This window comes from Xiphias gladius, chromosome 9 (genome assembly GCF_016859285.1).
Source record: "Xiphias gladius isolate SHS-SW01 ecotype Sanya breed wild chromosome 9, ASM1685928v1, whole genome shotgun sequence".
In the NCBI taxonomy this organism is placed as follows: domain Eukaryota; kingdom Metazoa; phylum Chordata; class Actinopteri; order Istiophoriformes; family Xiphiidae; genus Xiphias; species Xiphias gladius.
In genome coordinates this window covers 3,486,609-3,502,151 of record NC_053408.1, presented here as the reverse complement: position 1 = coordinate 3,502,151, position 15,543 = coordinate 3,486,609, and the positions used below count along the sequence as shown (strand labels likewise).

General features: G+C 45.0%; 1 protein-coding gene across 1 annotated transcript; it reads right to left on the bottom strand.

The window, feature by feature from the left end:
• Positions 1 to 655: 655 nt before the first annotated feature.
• slc16a5a (solute carrier family 16 member 5a) lies at positions 656 to 15,543 on the bottom strand. Its single transcript, XM_040135604.1, has 5 exons — positions 15,407 to 15,543; positions 10,131 to 10,600; positions 6,726 to 6,869; positions 4,765 to 5,604; positions 656 to 2,065 (listed from the first exon to the last, which is right to left on the bottom strand). The coding sequence occupies exons 2-5, from the start codon at positions 10,495 to 10,497 to the stop codon at positions 1,797 to 1,799; spliced, it is 1,620 nt and encodes a 539-aa protein (XP_039991538.1). The 5' UTR covers positions 10,498 to 10,600; positions 15,407 to 15,543; the 3' UTR covers positions 656 to 1,796.

Here is a 15,543-nt window from a genome sequence, read left to right as displayed (position 1 = left end):
ATGAATAGATGCTACAAACAAGTATAGTGTGTATCCAGGTGTGACATATCTCATTCCCCTGAGCTGTCGAGCTCCATTTTTTCAAAAAATTACTAAAAACACATCAGTGAGTCACACTGTTACACCGGGTGACATGTTCCTTCATCACCGTGAACACACACACACACTGTAGTTTATTTTAACTCAATCCCACATACACCGTCCTGCTGCTGGAAATACTCACCGAATGCGTATTAATCCACAGCTGAAAATAGTGCCGTTTGAGTAAAATTTGCCAAACACTACAGTGCCCAGCTTTTTAAAGATATTACTGAGCCCTTTCTAGAGATGAAACTATATATTTGTGACTCTTTTTTACAGATTCGTGTCTTCAGTGGGAACCAATGGGTTTGGGACCACAGACAGGGTAGGGAGGGCGCAGGTACTGAGAGAAACAACCGAAACCACGACGAGCCCCGAGGCCCCAGGTTGACTGTGTGTCAGATTCCGCCGAATCTCTATCAGTTGATAATCAAACAGAAGCAGGTAGCGGGCACGCTGTGCTGGAATTTAATTTCATCTTTTCACAGCTTTGAAGTGTTGGCAGGGACAGAACCTTAACTATTTGGATTCAGCCATTACAAGCCACATTAGATACAGTATGTGTGTGTGTGTGTTTTTTTATTTTATCTGTGTGGTTTACGATGCTTCGTTTACATGCACAAACACCAGAGGAGGCATGTGCTGGTTTTGTCTGAATGGAAATGGAGTGGGAACCGTGCTCAACTGGCACAAACACTCGTGTTTTGGTGCACACCCAACGTCAACTAGTATTAACTAAACTTTAGGCACTGAACCGAGGAGTATTCAAATCTTTATATCAGTTCACGCTCACAAGGAGGACATTCCTAAATACATTTTCTTGTAATTAAATTACCACAATTTGATTTTACACAATGCACGTTTGGGGCCATGTAGTAATCCAGCACGATAGTACTGCTGGGATCTGGGACTGGCCGTGTAGTGTGACGTGCACTGTATAGGGTGGAATGGAGGGTTCAGTTTTGCCCCGGGGGGCCTCTGTCGGGTTAATCCAAGCACGCTCACTAACGCACTGTTCTGGGGAATTTCTGACAATGAGAAAAGTAATCAAACACCAGCGTTTTCCTTAATAATGAATTCCTCTGTGTTTTCACCGCCTTGATTTCACCCATTGATTTTACTGCTCAGTTTCCTTGTTATTTGATCACAACCACTTGGCTTGGCCTGCCGAATCATTGTTCAATACTAGTTAATCTGCTCAGGCCCATTCTCTGTGTCTGTGACCTCGTCAAACGCTGATAACCCATCAAAAACATAGCTCCAGCAAACATCTGGGAACGATTTTCCGCGATTTCTTTAGCAAAGGGTCATGTATGCAACTTGGCTTGATAAAGTGAGATACCTCATGTGTGATAGATTGTGTGACCGTGTAGGTGAGATCAGCAGCGATTTTACAATAAACAGTACAGTCACATTGTAGTTGTAAGTGCACATCTGTTCATTTTGGTATGCAGGATCAAGTGTCCCAACCTTGGTCAAACAGTGCAAATTATTTATAGTACTTGTTTTGACTTTTATGGCGTACCAGATGGCAGGAGCTCATCACTCTGGGACTACTCAGACCCGGTCAGGTGTGTCCCCTTTCAACCACAGAAAAGTAAACTTTGCAACATCTGACACACCGAGCAAGCCGGCGCAAACATTAGGAGTAATTTGCAAACCTTTCTGACCGCGCCTGCGATCCGTGTTAAGGGTAACACACAGCGTGAGCAGGTTCAGAGGCTGGTGATGTACTCTGCCCCGTTAGCCGGGGCCTTGTCTTTGTCTCCCTCTGTGGGCACACTGCTGTACTGACAGCCAGGAGCTACTTCAGCAGCAGGTCTCGCTGGGTCGGGCAGCGCGGTGCCCACCGGCTTGGACGCCTTCCTCTCTTTCTTATCTAGCCAGTAAAACGACACCATGAGGAACACGGCGGATGAGGCAACAACGGCACTGCAGGCAAAGAAGACGTGGAAGTACTGGCCTGTGCTGTCAACCAGGACTCCTGCAACAAGAAAAATCAGTGATAACGTCGGTAGTTCTTATTTTATCTTTTATTCTTGGCACTTAATTCATGGATCCCATTTTTCTTTATAATTTCAAAATAAAGCAACTGGTATGCAACTATCAAATCACAAGAGGTGTTCCGGGAAAGAAGGATGTAATTTGGTCCTAATTATGGCAAATTTGAGACACTTTCAGTTGGGAAATCTTCAAATGAATGAAATCAGAGTCGGAAGACAAATCCGAGGGGTCAAGAGATGATTAACAGGATAGGAAAGCAGAAAAAAAACACATCTACTACACCAAAGTCTGCTTTTTTTTTTTTAACTATCAGCCTCTGATTTTTCCTTTTGTGTGTGAATTACGACATAATTTCAACTGTGAAAATTATTCAAATAAAGCAAGGGGGGACTAAAAAAAACCACATTCTTAGTTTGAACTCAACACAGCTGGCAGAGACACGCAACCGATGCATCCTTTACTTTTTAAGGGGTCATGAATCAATTGTCGACTGGTGAACTAGAGAGTCTTTTAATCAGTGTACAGCAGGTCAGCTACAAAACTGTGAAATTTGTTAACAGACATATACACTGTTCAACAAACATGAAGGATAAAGTATCCAGTAATAAATGATCATGAATGCTGATTTACTGGGGTTTAAATGGAGCAGTTCTTTCAAGGAAATTTTTCTTTGGAAACCAACAGCGGCTTTTAAACTCAACACAACTAACTAAACTCAAACAACTGTGTCAGGACTTTATCTCTCCTTCTCTACAATTAGTACCAAATTACACATGAAACTTTCTAGTGAAGTGACCTGGAAAATTAAGGATTCCCTCTTTCTAAAAACGTCAGTTTCATATAAGTTAAGTATAAGCAGTTAATTTCCAAAGGCATCCATGTGCAAACTGTATGGATAACCTTACCTAACTCTTCTCCAGTGATACGTGACCACTGGTAGCAAAGCAAGCCTGACTCTCTGCATGTGTAAAGTAACTCTGGGACTTTTGACTAGTATCTGCGGTTGCATCACTTCCTGGTGATCTAAGCAGTCAGATAAACGGGGAAAGCATACCTGTCATCTACTCCTGCATTTCTGCCACTCACATAAACACACAGGCAGAAATGTGTGCACCAAAGCACGTAACAACACACATGCAGGACACAGTCCTCTTACAACACGCATGTGTTTGGTGCCGTGTTCTAGTTAAAAGAGCTTTCGAATTGATTTCAGTGTGTGTTTCTGATTCATGATCTGTAGTACAGACAAACAAAAACGCATGGATGTGCAGCAACAATGGTCCCATTTAGGCAGCTAAGATTTTAAAGGTCAATATTCGTCAGAGGCAGAGTTGCTCTGGGGGCAGAAATCGTTTTACTGCTGGAGTTAAACTACAGCTTTGCAGCGTGCAGGGTAGGTATCAGGGAAATGCTAAATGCAAAGCAGAGCCAGTCAAAATGTTTGGACATGAGCAACAATGACTTTATTTTTACGATAACAGGTCAAAAGGGCCGTTAGTGTGACTAGTTGGAGCTTGGCAGATCAGGTAGCAGACTGTAATCTGCTGCATTGTAAATAACTGATTAAATAAATGATTTTTTTTTTTCCCTTCTTAAAACTAGGCCATGCCTACTTGTGAACCCCGTCAAGGCTGCATATGCACTGTAGGCAACGGTTCAAATTAAGCTGCCCCTGAGGTTTTTGATTTGGTGATTAGAGTAGGACGAAAGGCTTGGGATTTGAATCATGGGCTTAAAGTACAGGTTCACATTTTTTGCAAACCTGTCTTAAAAGGCGCCCGTTTGTACTTAGAGACGGGTTTTTCTTGATGTAATCGTTCGTCCTGCTCATACCGAGATTCCTGAGTATGCTTCCAGTGTAAGCAACGGGAGGTAAAAGCCACAGTCTGTGCAAAGATATGTTCTGACGTTTATTTGAAGTTGACACGAGGCTTCAGCATTCTGAGTTCGACAAACCAAGTCTATATCTTTCAAAGTTATCTTTCGTACCAAATTCCCTCTTTTTGTTTCCCTGGACTCTGCTTTGATGATCCTGTGTTGCAGTGCGGTGGAAGGTTAGTAATGAAGAGAGGGAATCTGGTACTAAAAGGAGTGTAACTCTACAACAATCCAACTTGACTTTGCTGACTGAGGCTCCTGAAGTCTTACATAGTAACTTCAGCTGTGGTTTCACATTTTTTTGTCTTTTTGCAAAATAGAAGGAGGACTGTGGATTTTACCCCCCAGCACTTCCGTTTGCTTTAAGAAGGGATCTCTTTAGGGCCAATGTGAACAGGAGGAATGATTACAGCAAGCAAAAACTCTGTCAGTGTAATTATGGGCGCCTGACCTGACTGCTGTTTTAAGACAGTCTTGAAAAATGTGAATCTACCCTTTCGGCTGCTCTTTTTGCTGTGTCCCTGTTCCATACAATATATGAATTCTTAGTCAGTTTTGAGATGGAGTGTGTTCAAATGAAGTATTCTGAAATAAAAAAGGTTGATTTTTGGCTGTGCTGTTCATGTATTGCCTCACTTCCTTTTCACAAAAAAACCTAAGTTTGACTCAACCGGTGAGATGATTTCCTCCTCAAGAGCTTCCGCCAAAGGTTGGATTTGCCTGAGGCCTATAAACTCCTGCTGAGGCACCATATCTTTCCCCTCAGTCTCTGTCTCTCCTTGCTCTGTGTGTTTACATTACCTGCCAGTGGCGGCCCAATGAGCAGCGTGATGCTCTCCATGATAGCGAGCAGGCCGAGGGCTGAGGGGAAGCGGCTCATCTCCACGATATCCATGAGGACAGTGAACATCAGGGAGCCCACCACACTCATGGACAGCCCGTAGATCACCACGTAAGTCAGCAGTACAGGGAAGCTGGGCCCGATGCAGCAGATACTGTTGCTGAGCCCGTTGACCAGCAAGGCTGAGGCAAATACATAAACGTGTCGCCCTTTGAACCAGGGCATGTTGACGATGATGCCAAAGGGTGGCCGCACCACGATGTTAACGATACCCAGGATGGAGAGCAGCAGCGCGGCCCGGCCCTGCTCAATGTTGTTTGCCGTGGCGTAGGGAACCAGATACACCAAGGGCACCACGAAGCCAAGCATCATCCAGGTGATGCCTATGGCATACACACGGTAGCGCGAGTTGTTGCAGAGCTGATCAAAGGCCATGTGTTTGCTCAGGGTAGCCACCAGGCAGCTCCATACCCCCCCCACCCTCCCTTTTTTCTTCCTCACATTTTCCTCCTCTGGTGGAGGGGGTCCGTGGTTCATCAGGGGCTGGCCTCGATGCTTGGGGTGCTGGAGGGGCCTCATCACCGCTCCGCACACGCAGCAGTTAAGCAGGACGGCCCCCAGGACAAGGAAGCTTCCTCTCCAGCCCAGCTCCGTGTGGAGGTAGTTCCCCAGGAAAGGCAGAGTGGACAGTCCCAGGGCTGTGCCTGTGGAGGACATGGCGTTGGCAAACGCACGGCGACGCACAAAGTAGTGTCCCAGGATTGTCACAGCGGGTTGGAAGCTGAAGCAGAAACCAAGCCCTGTAATGATGCAAGAGGACTGTCCGTTTCATCATCATACAAAGCATTTAGAGTGTGAAGTGGTTTTAAAAACGATGTGTAGAAAAGTCATGCTGTGTCAAGACTAATCTTTTCCAGCCCAAACCGAAGAATTCTGGACAACAACACTCTACTTTAAAGATCTGTTTTTTTTTATTTAAATAACAGGAACTACTGGGACTAAGATCGTCGTCACCACGTGAGATGCTGAGATGTGGGAACAAGGCAACTCGCTTCATAGAAGTCCGACGGGGCAAGAAACACAAGCAGTCAGATGATCACATAGGATGTAAACAAGCGTCCAAGTTATCCAAGCTTATGTGGAAGAGAAAACAAAGGCAAAGGGTAAAGTTATTATCCAAACAGTCCTAAACATCAGTTTCCAGAAAGACTCCCGGTTCCGTTTTGACCAACTGTATTATCTGTAGCTGTATGCCTGCAAAGTCCCAATGAGGCATTATTGCCAACACTTCGGGTGTCTTCACTTTTAGTTTTACCTAGTTTTTAATCCGGATAAACTGCTGTTGTCGTACACAACCTGTCTGCCTCGTGTTTCTTGCCCCGTTGTTGCAGTGATGACGCCCTGCGCCCGTTCCCGGATCTCAGAACTACTCGATATGCTATTTAGCGAGTATAACCTCATCATAACTAATAGACCAAACTATGAAAATTATCCCAAAGTTGCGATAAATTGGAATTAGCCTTTAAGTCTGAAATGTTCTCTATTTTTCCTATGTAAAGTTTGTAGCTGCATTAATATTTTCTTCTGGCCACTTGGGAGCAGACGACCTCACAGCAACCAGAAACACACCAACTCCTTTGTATCATCGTTTTATGAAATTATTACCAACGTGTTTTCTAACATTTGTGGAGTCATGTTCTAGTCCAGCTGATGAACAGAAGTCCAATAGCTCTCTGTTTTCGGTCTCCACCGGCTCCTGACGGAAACATCTGGCTCTTCGGCTGCTAAATGCTCCGCTACGTGCACCAGATGGTGTCTGACCGTGTCCGCTGTCTGCTGCTGGGCAGGCAGCGGACAGTTGTGTGTAACCATGGTCATCAGGTCTCAGCTGGGGTAATAAATCTGTTTAATGTTTGCTGACCTGTAATAATGCCGGCCGTGATGTAAAGCTGGGTGATGGACTGGGTAAATGAGCTGGCAGCCATTCCAAGCCCACTCAGGACTCCGCCAAACATGACTGTGGCTCGGCAGCCAAGTCTCTCCACCAACACGCTACAAAAGGGGCCTGTGGATAAAAATGTAATGCTCTTAGTTTTATGCAGACAGGAGCAGAAATGGGTTAAAGGCTTACATGGCAGAGGGGAGGTCATTTTCTTAATCCTGCAGTGCAGTTCACATAACTTGTGTTTTGCAGTAATCTGTACCGGTCTAATGACCGTTTCTAAGAACTGGAAGCACGACTGAAAATACGGTTGCTCTCTCACTTATTTTTCCGATGTGTGCACACACGGTGTAAATCTGAAGCATAGTAGTTTGTTGACCCATATAACTGTCAGTTCAATGACGTTTTTTTTACGTAAACATGAAAACATATTTGTGTTTCAGGGTAAGAGAACAAATTATCCCCGCCACAACCTGTCACTTTGCATCAGTTTGCTGCACACAAATAATCTTTGCCTGAGGAGCGAGTTTCACATTGCCTGGGTACTAAATACAGTGGTGTATATTGGTTAAAGGTCACTTAAGATGAGTGCTTAAATTTAACACATTCTGGTGCCTTTGTTGTCAGGCAACAGGGCTGCAAGGTACTGATGTGGATAATAGCTAGACCTAAATGAGCCTGTCACGGGCGTCAGACTGCTTGAAAATCTCAAGCCTCGTAAACATGCACCCCCTTAGGTTAACCTGACGGCAAGTTAACACGCGAGTCTCAAATCTCAATTAGCAGCCTGGTCACTTTGACGTTAAAGTCACGGGAGTCTCGCTGGGCCGTACCCAGCAACATTTCTGTATCACTTTCAGCACCGCACCTGACTGAGCTGAATGGCGTCCGATTAGCGCAAAAAGCTGCGGCAACCAAAAAACGTGCAGAGAAAGCCAGGGAGAAATACACGTTTGGGCTTCTGAGATCACTGTAACAAATTCATTATCTCACTCTTTATCTCTCACACCCACAAAAACAAAATCAGTTTAGTGAACTGTGAAACACGGTGGAAGAAGCAATGTTAGGTTCTTGAGAAGATACTCGTCGTGTCAAATCAGTCTATAAAAACTAGTTTGACTCTTGTGGTGCTCCCCGGGGGCTACAGCGGAGTAAAAAACCCTCATAAAACCATAATAGCAATTTTCAGCTTCCATCCATGTAAAAACTGCATGGACTGAAACATGAATATCAAGTCAAACACTTTACACACGGCACGCGAGCCAACAGGAATTAAATAAGAGTCTAACTTAACATGCCGGCATTCGATGCCTGCGCTCTGTCGGGTATCAAAGAGTGGGTGACGGCCCGGGTCTCTCCCGCACCAGGTGCCATGTCAAGGGGCTGGGATGCCTGAGCGAAGGCTGAAGGAATATTAATGTTAAAGTCGCCTGTGTTCGAATGACAAAAAGCCATCACTGATAACTGATAGATGAAGCCAACAATGTTAATTATTCCGTATCTCAAGTGTTGTAACCCTAACGTTTGCAATTTGTCCTTCTAAGTGGCTTCAAAGCCTGATAAAACCTTTCCTGCACACAGTTTGAGACATCCCAATTACTACTATTCTGTGTCAACTCGTTTTAGGTCATGTCTGTACTCTTGGGATGATCAACGTTGAGTTTCAATTCCTGCAGAAATCGATTCGTCAGCCCACAGGACTCACAGGGAGGCGGCTGCGTACGGCCCTGCCTTCTGGACCCTGGTCGACGAGTGGCTCAGACTTTGGCTCCGCTTACAGAAGATAAAACTAAACTTGTCACATTTTTCGCAGCTCAGGGAAATTTTTAAGATCAAAGCATTCCTGTCTCCGAATACCCTGAGAACTGCGTGCAATCATCACATCCCCCCACCACCGTTTTAACTCCTCTGTACTCGTCAACAGAGAGTAAAAAACCATGAAAGTCCCTCTACATAGCTGGGTTTGTTGAGAATGCAGCAGCTTAGAGAATAACTCTGGCCTCTGTCTACATTTTTATCATTGTCAAATAATCACATGAAAAGCCCAAAACAAACAATGTGTCCCCTTAATACTTCTCTTACACTTCAATACTCTCTCTGTGGCGCTCGGCCCTGAGGCTACTGGTTCTCAACGGAGACGTAAATCTTCAAAACAAGTTACACATTTATAAAATACAATTTTTTAAAACGGTAGTTTTTTATCAAATGTTACTCAAACAGGACTAAATAGTGCATTTTTGTTTGGGACCATTTTCAGCTGTGGACTAACGCACTGTTTTGTTTTTTAAATTACACTGCTTTTGAGGCAATTTATGGTCCACATTCTTTCAGCAACAGCCATCCGGCGTAGGCCATAAAATGGTCAGGCAGATGTAAAGGAAAGAAAGAAGACTTTCCTGCGGTACAACCTAGGTTTGAGGTTATTTAGAAACAGTGCTGTAGTATCAAAATTTATTGTTGATGTCAAGTGTTAAAAAAAAGTTCAGCTGATAGATTGTTATCGGATTTTGTAAACTGCCAAAAATCAATAACAGTATTGGGCTCAAAAATCCAGTATCGATTGGGCTAAAATTCAGTGTATTTACATTCTGTAACTACCTCTCCATGCAGTTGTACATATTTTCATTGTTAGTGGCGGTGTCCGCTGTTCACATTGCCTAGGAAGTTAATGCAAGCGCTAACCCCTATATTTTGCTACTGCTGGTGAAACACGGGGTCACAGGAAAGGCGATGCATTCATCACGAGGTTAACGCCAACGGCTATCGTTTGTCAAAAGCGGGGTCTTTTTTCTCTATTTTTTGACGGCGGGTGAGTTTTAAATATTGCCCGGAGTAATGGCAAGAGAAAGACCGGGCACAGTGATCTGTTACCGATCGGTCAAATGACCAGGACTGGAATTTTAGCTACTGGTCATACCAGACCAAGCGAGGCTGTAGCAGCAAAAAACCACTGGGAGTATTTAATTAAATCAAGGTGTGTTTTATTGCTGAGAAATTCAACTTTTCATCTGTAAAAGAAAAAAAAAAAGTGCTATATATTACATATTGTGGCTCTAAAGTTTGGATTGTAATGACTTTTGTAACCCTGAGTCCGTCACGTGTAATACACTCAGGTCACTCTGGGCTGTGAGTAATAAGCAGGCTGCAGTTTCTCATGGTATGATCGTTTTCAAATCAACACCAACGCAGCAAGTTTAGGGTGTTAGTTTAAAACACACCCAAAATGCCAACTCTCAGGTTTCAAATTTTCCCCGTACAACAACGTGTAGAAACTAGAATTACCTTTAGGCCAGATGTAATGGTAAAGTCATTCAAGTTACAGTTTAACCGAACAGAGACGTAAGTAAATAAAGCCCGGCCTCATCGCCGGTCTGCCTACTTTACCTCCTGCATGAAGCACTGAAGTCATGATGGAGGGCACCCAGGAGGTTTCGCTGTTGGTGGCGTCGAACTCATTCTGCAAGTCGGTGTAAAAGATTCCCACGCAGGAGGGGAAGGCCAGGGTCAAAGCCAGGACCAGGATGGTGGCAACCAGCACCACCCAGCCCCAACCACCGTCTGGAGCTGTGACGGCCCCCTTTACAGCCATGGAGTCTCTGCTTTCTCCTCCCTGCCCCCTCTCCTCGGATTGACAGTCGTGGGCCTCCCGAACTTTCTCGCGCTCCATACCGTTGGCCTGCTCACGAACCCCGGGGGCCTCCGAGTGGAGGAGGTGATCACTCGTCCCTCTGGTTCCATTTCTCTGAGTCATTTTCTGCTCGGCAGTTCAGGCAAGGGTCCTGGGTTAGCTCTGCAGGGTGTGTAATTACCTTTGCTGTCCATGTCACTGCAACTGCTGCAACCTTTTAGGAAACCTACAACAACAAAAGCAATCAATCAATCACATTGTGCTGAGCAGCTGAAGTGGCGAAAGGTTTTTTATGGACTGCATTGTCAGTCTGCCGGTCCTCCGCTTTGATCCAGACTGAAGTATCTCAACAGCTGTTGGCTGCATTTCCATGAAATTCTTTACAGACATTCATGGTTCCCAGAGGACGAATTCTAGTGATCTTCAATGATCCTCGGACTTCTTCTAGTGCCACCATGAGGTTGAGATCTGCAGTTTTGAGCCAAATATCTCGACAGCTGTTCAACAAACATTCACGCTCCTCTCGGGATAAGTTTCAATAACTCTGGTGATCTTTCGCTTTTCATCTAGTGCCGTCATCAGGTCAAAATTTTAACCTGTACTATGAAAGAAAGACTTTGACCTGCTGGTTTATGTCAGACCGTCATTTCTTTAGCTGCTAAATGCTTCACCATGTTCACCAGCTATTTGCTTTGTTGTTTGGTGCTAGCCAGGAAGCATATAGTGGGTGTATGTTGTAGATAGTTTTTTTGTTGTTGTTGTTGTTGTGTTGTTTTTTTTTTTTGCCGGAAATGACTCTGATGACAGGACAAACAGTGAAGCTGCAGGTCAGAAAACAAAAACGATGACCTAAAAAGATGTTAAAATGCTCTGTGGAGTTGAGTGGAACTGCAGAGTTGGGGTGATATTTCTCTGCGGTTTCATCACCACCGGAGACACCTTTCTTCTAGTCGTGCGATCCATTGTTAATATAAACTTATTATCTGGAGCAGTTTGAGAGGAGTTTTTGGAGCCCTGGCAACAAACGTCTCGCTCCTGTCTCCAGCCCGACCCCGTGACAGAAAGTGTACGGAAAGAAGAAAACAGGAGTGAACAGGGCAACAACAACTTTTACCGGTAGAGAGAAACCAGGTGGAAATGCACAAAAATAAATTTTTTTTGTACAAGTTGGAGGCGATCAGTTAATTTCCGGAGTATGTGCATCCTAGAATGTGAGAAATTTCCCAATCTTGACAATGCTCCCGAGTTGGCAGATGGCGGACTTTGTTATATTACCAAAGTGTTTGGAGAAACCTAAGTCAGAGACAAGAACAACCCCGAGACAGCTGGTCTCCAGTGCAGAACGAGAGCCCCGCGGGGCTACAGCACGCCTTGCACATTTCCTGTGGGTGCTCTAGGGCTAAAAGATCGTCCCCTCAGTGTTATCCGCATTCAAAAATCAGTAAGTGTCCTGACATACCGGACTTAACGTCTGCAGGTTAGACCGTGAGTGATTCGACAGAGAGTTCTGATGGGTTGGAGGACAAATGTGCATGTGTGGACGCGAAGGGAAATCTGGCCAGCATGAGACTAACACGCGCCTGTGAGAGGCCCTCGGATGAATAGCCCTCTGTGCAAATGCTCAGGCAGAATTTACCCCAGTGACACTTAATACTACATCCAGATGAACCAACTACTGAGCAGAGAAACATCCTCCGATATCATGTTCCTGAGAGCATAACCGTTGGCCAGTGTCCCTGTAGTCAGCCTTATACGCCCTGGGGCCCAGCGCACCGTACGAGGACGCCCAAAACATCCCACCCACGCGTGATAGCTTAACGGCTCGGCTTCGGCTCAAGGGTTTGCATCGGCCGCCGACTTTCGGTGAAGCAAAACCTTCGGTTCGATTGCACCGACGCTAAAAATCACACGCTCGGGATTAACGGCGCCTATGATAGCACAAGTTTTTTTTTTTTTACCTTAACAACATTACCCTGGTGAGCAGCACAGCAACAAAATTTCTAAGAAAAAAAAGAGAAATAAATACAATTTCTTTTCTTTCAATTACTGTGAAAATGTTGAAGTGTATTGAGAGTCCTGCAAATGGTGTTTTAAGGATATTTTCGTTCCAGTATTATTGTAGCTGACTATAATTTAAGCGATTTAAACAATGTACAATTCGCCGTTTTGAATAAAAAGATATTTTGTGGTCGCTACACAACTGAAAAAGCCCAATCACAATAATCTTAATTTTTTATAGAATGAATGTAGGATTTACTGTAGTCTGTAGTCAGACCCTAGACTGCATGAAATATACTGACAATAATATTGTAAATTCAGTAAATAAAAGTTTTCAAAAGTCATTTTTATTGGACATCTTTTCGAATACTGATCTCCACATAAATTATACTTTTTTCCCTCTTTTTACTTGTTTAATCTTGTGAAAATGACCATTGTAGATACTGTTTTGATAAGAATCAGTTACAAACAGACAGAATTATTTGATAATGACTCAACATTTTATTCTAAAATGCAACCGTGATTAAAATCAGTGATAAACCCACACTGTCGCAATGCTCTGGCAGACCTGTTGAGTGATGTATTACCTAAACAGATACAGACCTTTTCATTTTGAGTGCCCGGTGGGTTTTGTGTGAAAATTGAAGCCAAAGGGAGTTGTGAGCCACTGAGACCTCCCACCGGAGTTTGAACCTGGCCGCGGGGATTCGCTCCCATTAAGACACAAGAGCATTAGCGAGGACCCAGCACTGATGCCGGGTGATAAGGTCTGGCTCACGGTCCAGGTCATCCCGAGGCTGTTGGAACGGATTGAGGTCAGGGCTCTGTGCGGACCCGTCAAGTTCTTCCACGCCAAACTGGGAAAACCATTTGCTTTTTGTCTAAAATATCATTATATTGCGTAGCGTTAAAACGTCTCTCCCATGTGCTACCGTTGCACCTGAGTCGCAGAGCTGAGCAGCCAATTTTTCTGCATAACAAATACCCGGCGACCTCCGGCAAACCCAGAAGGTCGTTAAAGGAAGCTCAGTGCTGTTATGTTCCGAAATCCTTCAAGAACTCTTTGGACCAGCTGGATGAAAAAAATATCTCCTAATCAAGACAAAGATGGCGGCCGAAAACGACGCATCTCCTCACTCAATACGCACAGCATGAGCCAGAACTTTATTATCAGTCACATTGGTATGAATCGATGTTTCTATCCAGCATTTTATATTTTCACAAGTACATAAAATGCGTTTGCTTGTTCAAGCAAGGGCGGATGGCGAACACAGCAGGGTGGCAGCTCGAGGGAGAAGTTCAACATTTTGGGAAATACGATTTTTCGCTTTCTTTCCGAGAGTTGGATCCGAAGATGAGTACCACCCGCCCGTCTGCGCGTTCAGTATGAAGCTACAACCAGCAGCCGGTCAGCTTAGCTTGGCACTAAGACCGGAATCGGAGGGGGGGGGACTAGCACCTCCGAAGCTCGGTATCCGACATGTTACATCTCGCTCAATGAAGCCACACATGTGTCCGTTCACCATTTTACAGGGAGGGCTATGCACCTGGCTGTTTCTTGGCCGGAGCAGGGAACGTTTACTGGGATCTCCACTGATTGCTGGGCAACGCAGAATGAACAGTGTGGGAATCGGTGAGCTTTACAGGTTGCTGCTGGGTCCATTTTGTCACCTTCGGACAGAACCGGGCCGGCCGCTAACCCCGTTTCCCCCCCCCATGTTTGTGCAGTGCTAATCTACCAGGCTGCCGGCTTTATATTTAGCCTACAGACAACACACAGAGAGAGAGAGAGAGAGTGGGCTATCAGTCTTCTTATCTAGCTCTTGACAAGAAGAACTAATAAGCATAATCCCACGAAATGTTGAACTCGGGTTGGAAGTCTTCCGGGCATTTATTTATTTTTCTAAAAAAAAAAAATCAGATGCTTGTAGCCCTGTGACTCGAATGAAATGGGAATACATGAGAGGAACAGCCTGGGGCTACAGGTGAAACCAGTAAAGACAGCCCCATAACAAAAAGTCCTAAACCATTTGAGGACAGGGCGAGGGGTGTCTCCATGCTTTTGGCCCGATGGTGCATATCTCTTACTTCTTCCCTTCACACTCCTCTCACTATTCTGTGTCTGTGTGTGCGTCTGTGGTAATGGATCAGTGAGGGGGGAGACGCCTCACATATCTCAGCAATATGAGCCCACCAGGCCGTGACTCCATGTTTTCTCTGTCACCCTGTGCCCTCACCTACTTTTTTTTTCTTTTATCGTTACATCACTTATTTGTTTCTGAGGGCGTCGGGAGGAGGACGGGTACTCTCTATGCGTGAGTGTGCGTGTGTGTGTGTGTGTGCGTGTGTGTGTGTGCGTCTCTCTCTCTCTCTCTCTCTTCCCCTGATAAATAAAAGTGATGCTGAGCAGCTTATCTTTTCCCGTGGGACGGCCCGCGGAGGGACGGCAGCGCTGCGTAGCTGTCGCCTGCTCGAAGGTATCCGTGTGTGTGCCGGCATCCGGCGGCAGGTACACCGCGTTATCAGCCTTGAATATTTTCCTCCGGCTACATTTTCACTCGCGTTAACGCGTAGCTCTTTTTTTTGGGGTTTTTTTTTTTTTCTTTCTTTTTTTTTCTCCACCCACGTGGCAGCTCGTTTTTATTTCGGGCTTGTTTACGGCAGAGAAGCCCACACGAAACCTGGATTTGCGGACCAGATCCCCCACCCCGAGACCCCACGAAATCCAACGGGCTCTGCCGGTCATTTCGCTACACTCATTTATTTTATTAAAAAAAAAACAAGTACATAAAAAAATAAATAAATAATTTTAAAGGGGAGGGGGCAAACTTGACGTAAATATCTTTTGTTTGCATCAGTGTAATTTCAGCCTCGTAGATAAACGGGACATCAGGGCTCAGCACTTTCGAAACAAAGAGGAAGCGATTTCAAACTGAAATTTAAGCCCCTTCCGTGAATTTGTAAATTTAAAAAATAAATATATATCTGTGTATCCGTGTATATCTATAGATATATACAGACACATAGTGCTCACCTTGTTTTAATGTTTCTCCGGCTCTCAGTCCCGCAGGCGGGGACGCTCCTCGAGGACTGCCGTAGGAGCAGCACCAGCAACGGCGGCGGCGGCGGCAGCAGCGGCGGCGGCGGCGGCACCAGCGAGCTGTTCTGGGG

What these genes read in the sequence shown, in the direction of transcription:
- slc16a5a (XM_040135604.1), bottom strand. Translation starts at nt 10,497, where the DNA reads ATGACTCAGAGAAATGGAACCAGAGGGACGAGTGATCACCTCCTCCAC. An exon ending in TTCAGTGCTTCATGCAGGAG is followed by an intron (nt 6,870 to 10,130) that starts GTAAAGTAGGCA and finishes TTTTATCCACAG; the next exon opens with GCCCCTTTTGTAGCGTGTTG. An exon ending in CACGGCCGGCATTATTACAG is followed by an intron (nt 5,605 to 6,725) that starts GTCAGCAAACAT and finishes GCATCATTACAG; the next exon opens with GGCTTGGTTTCTGCTTCAGC.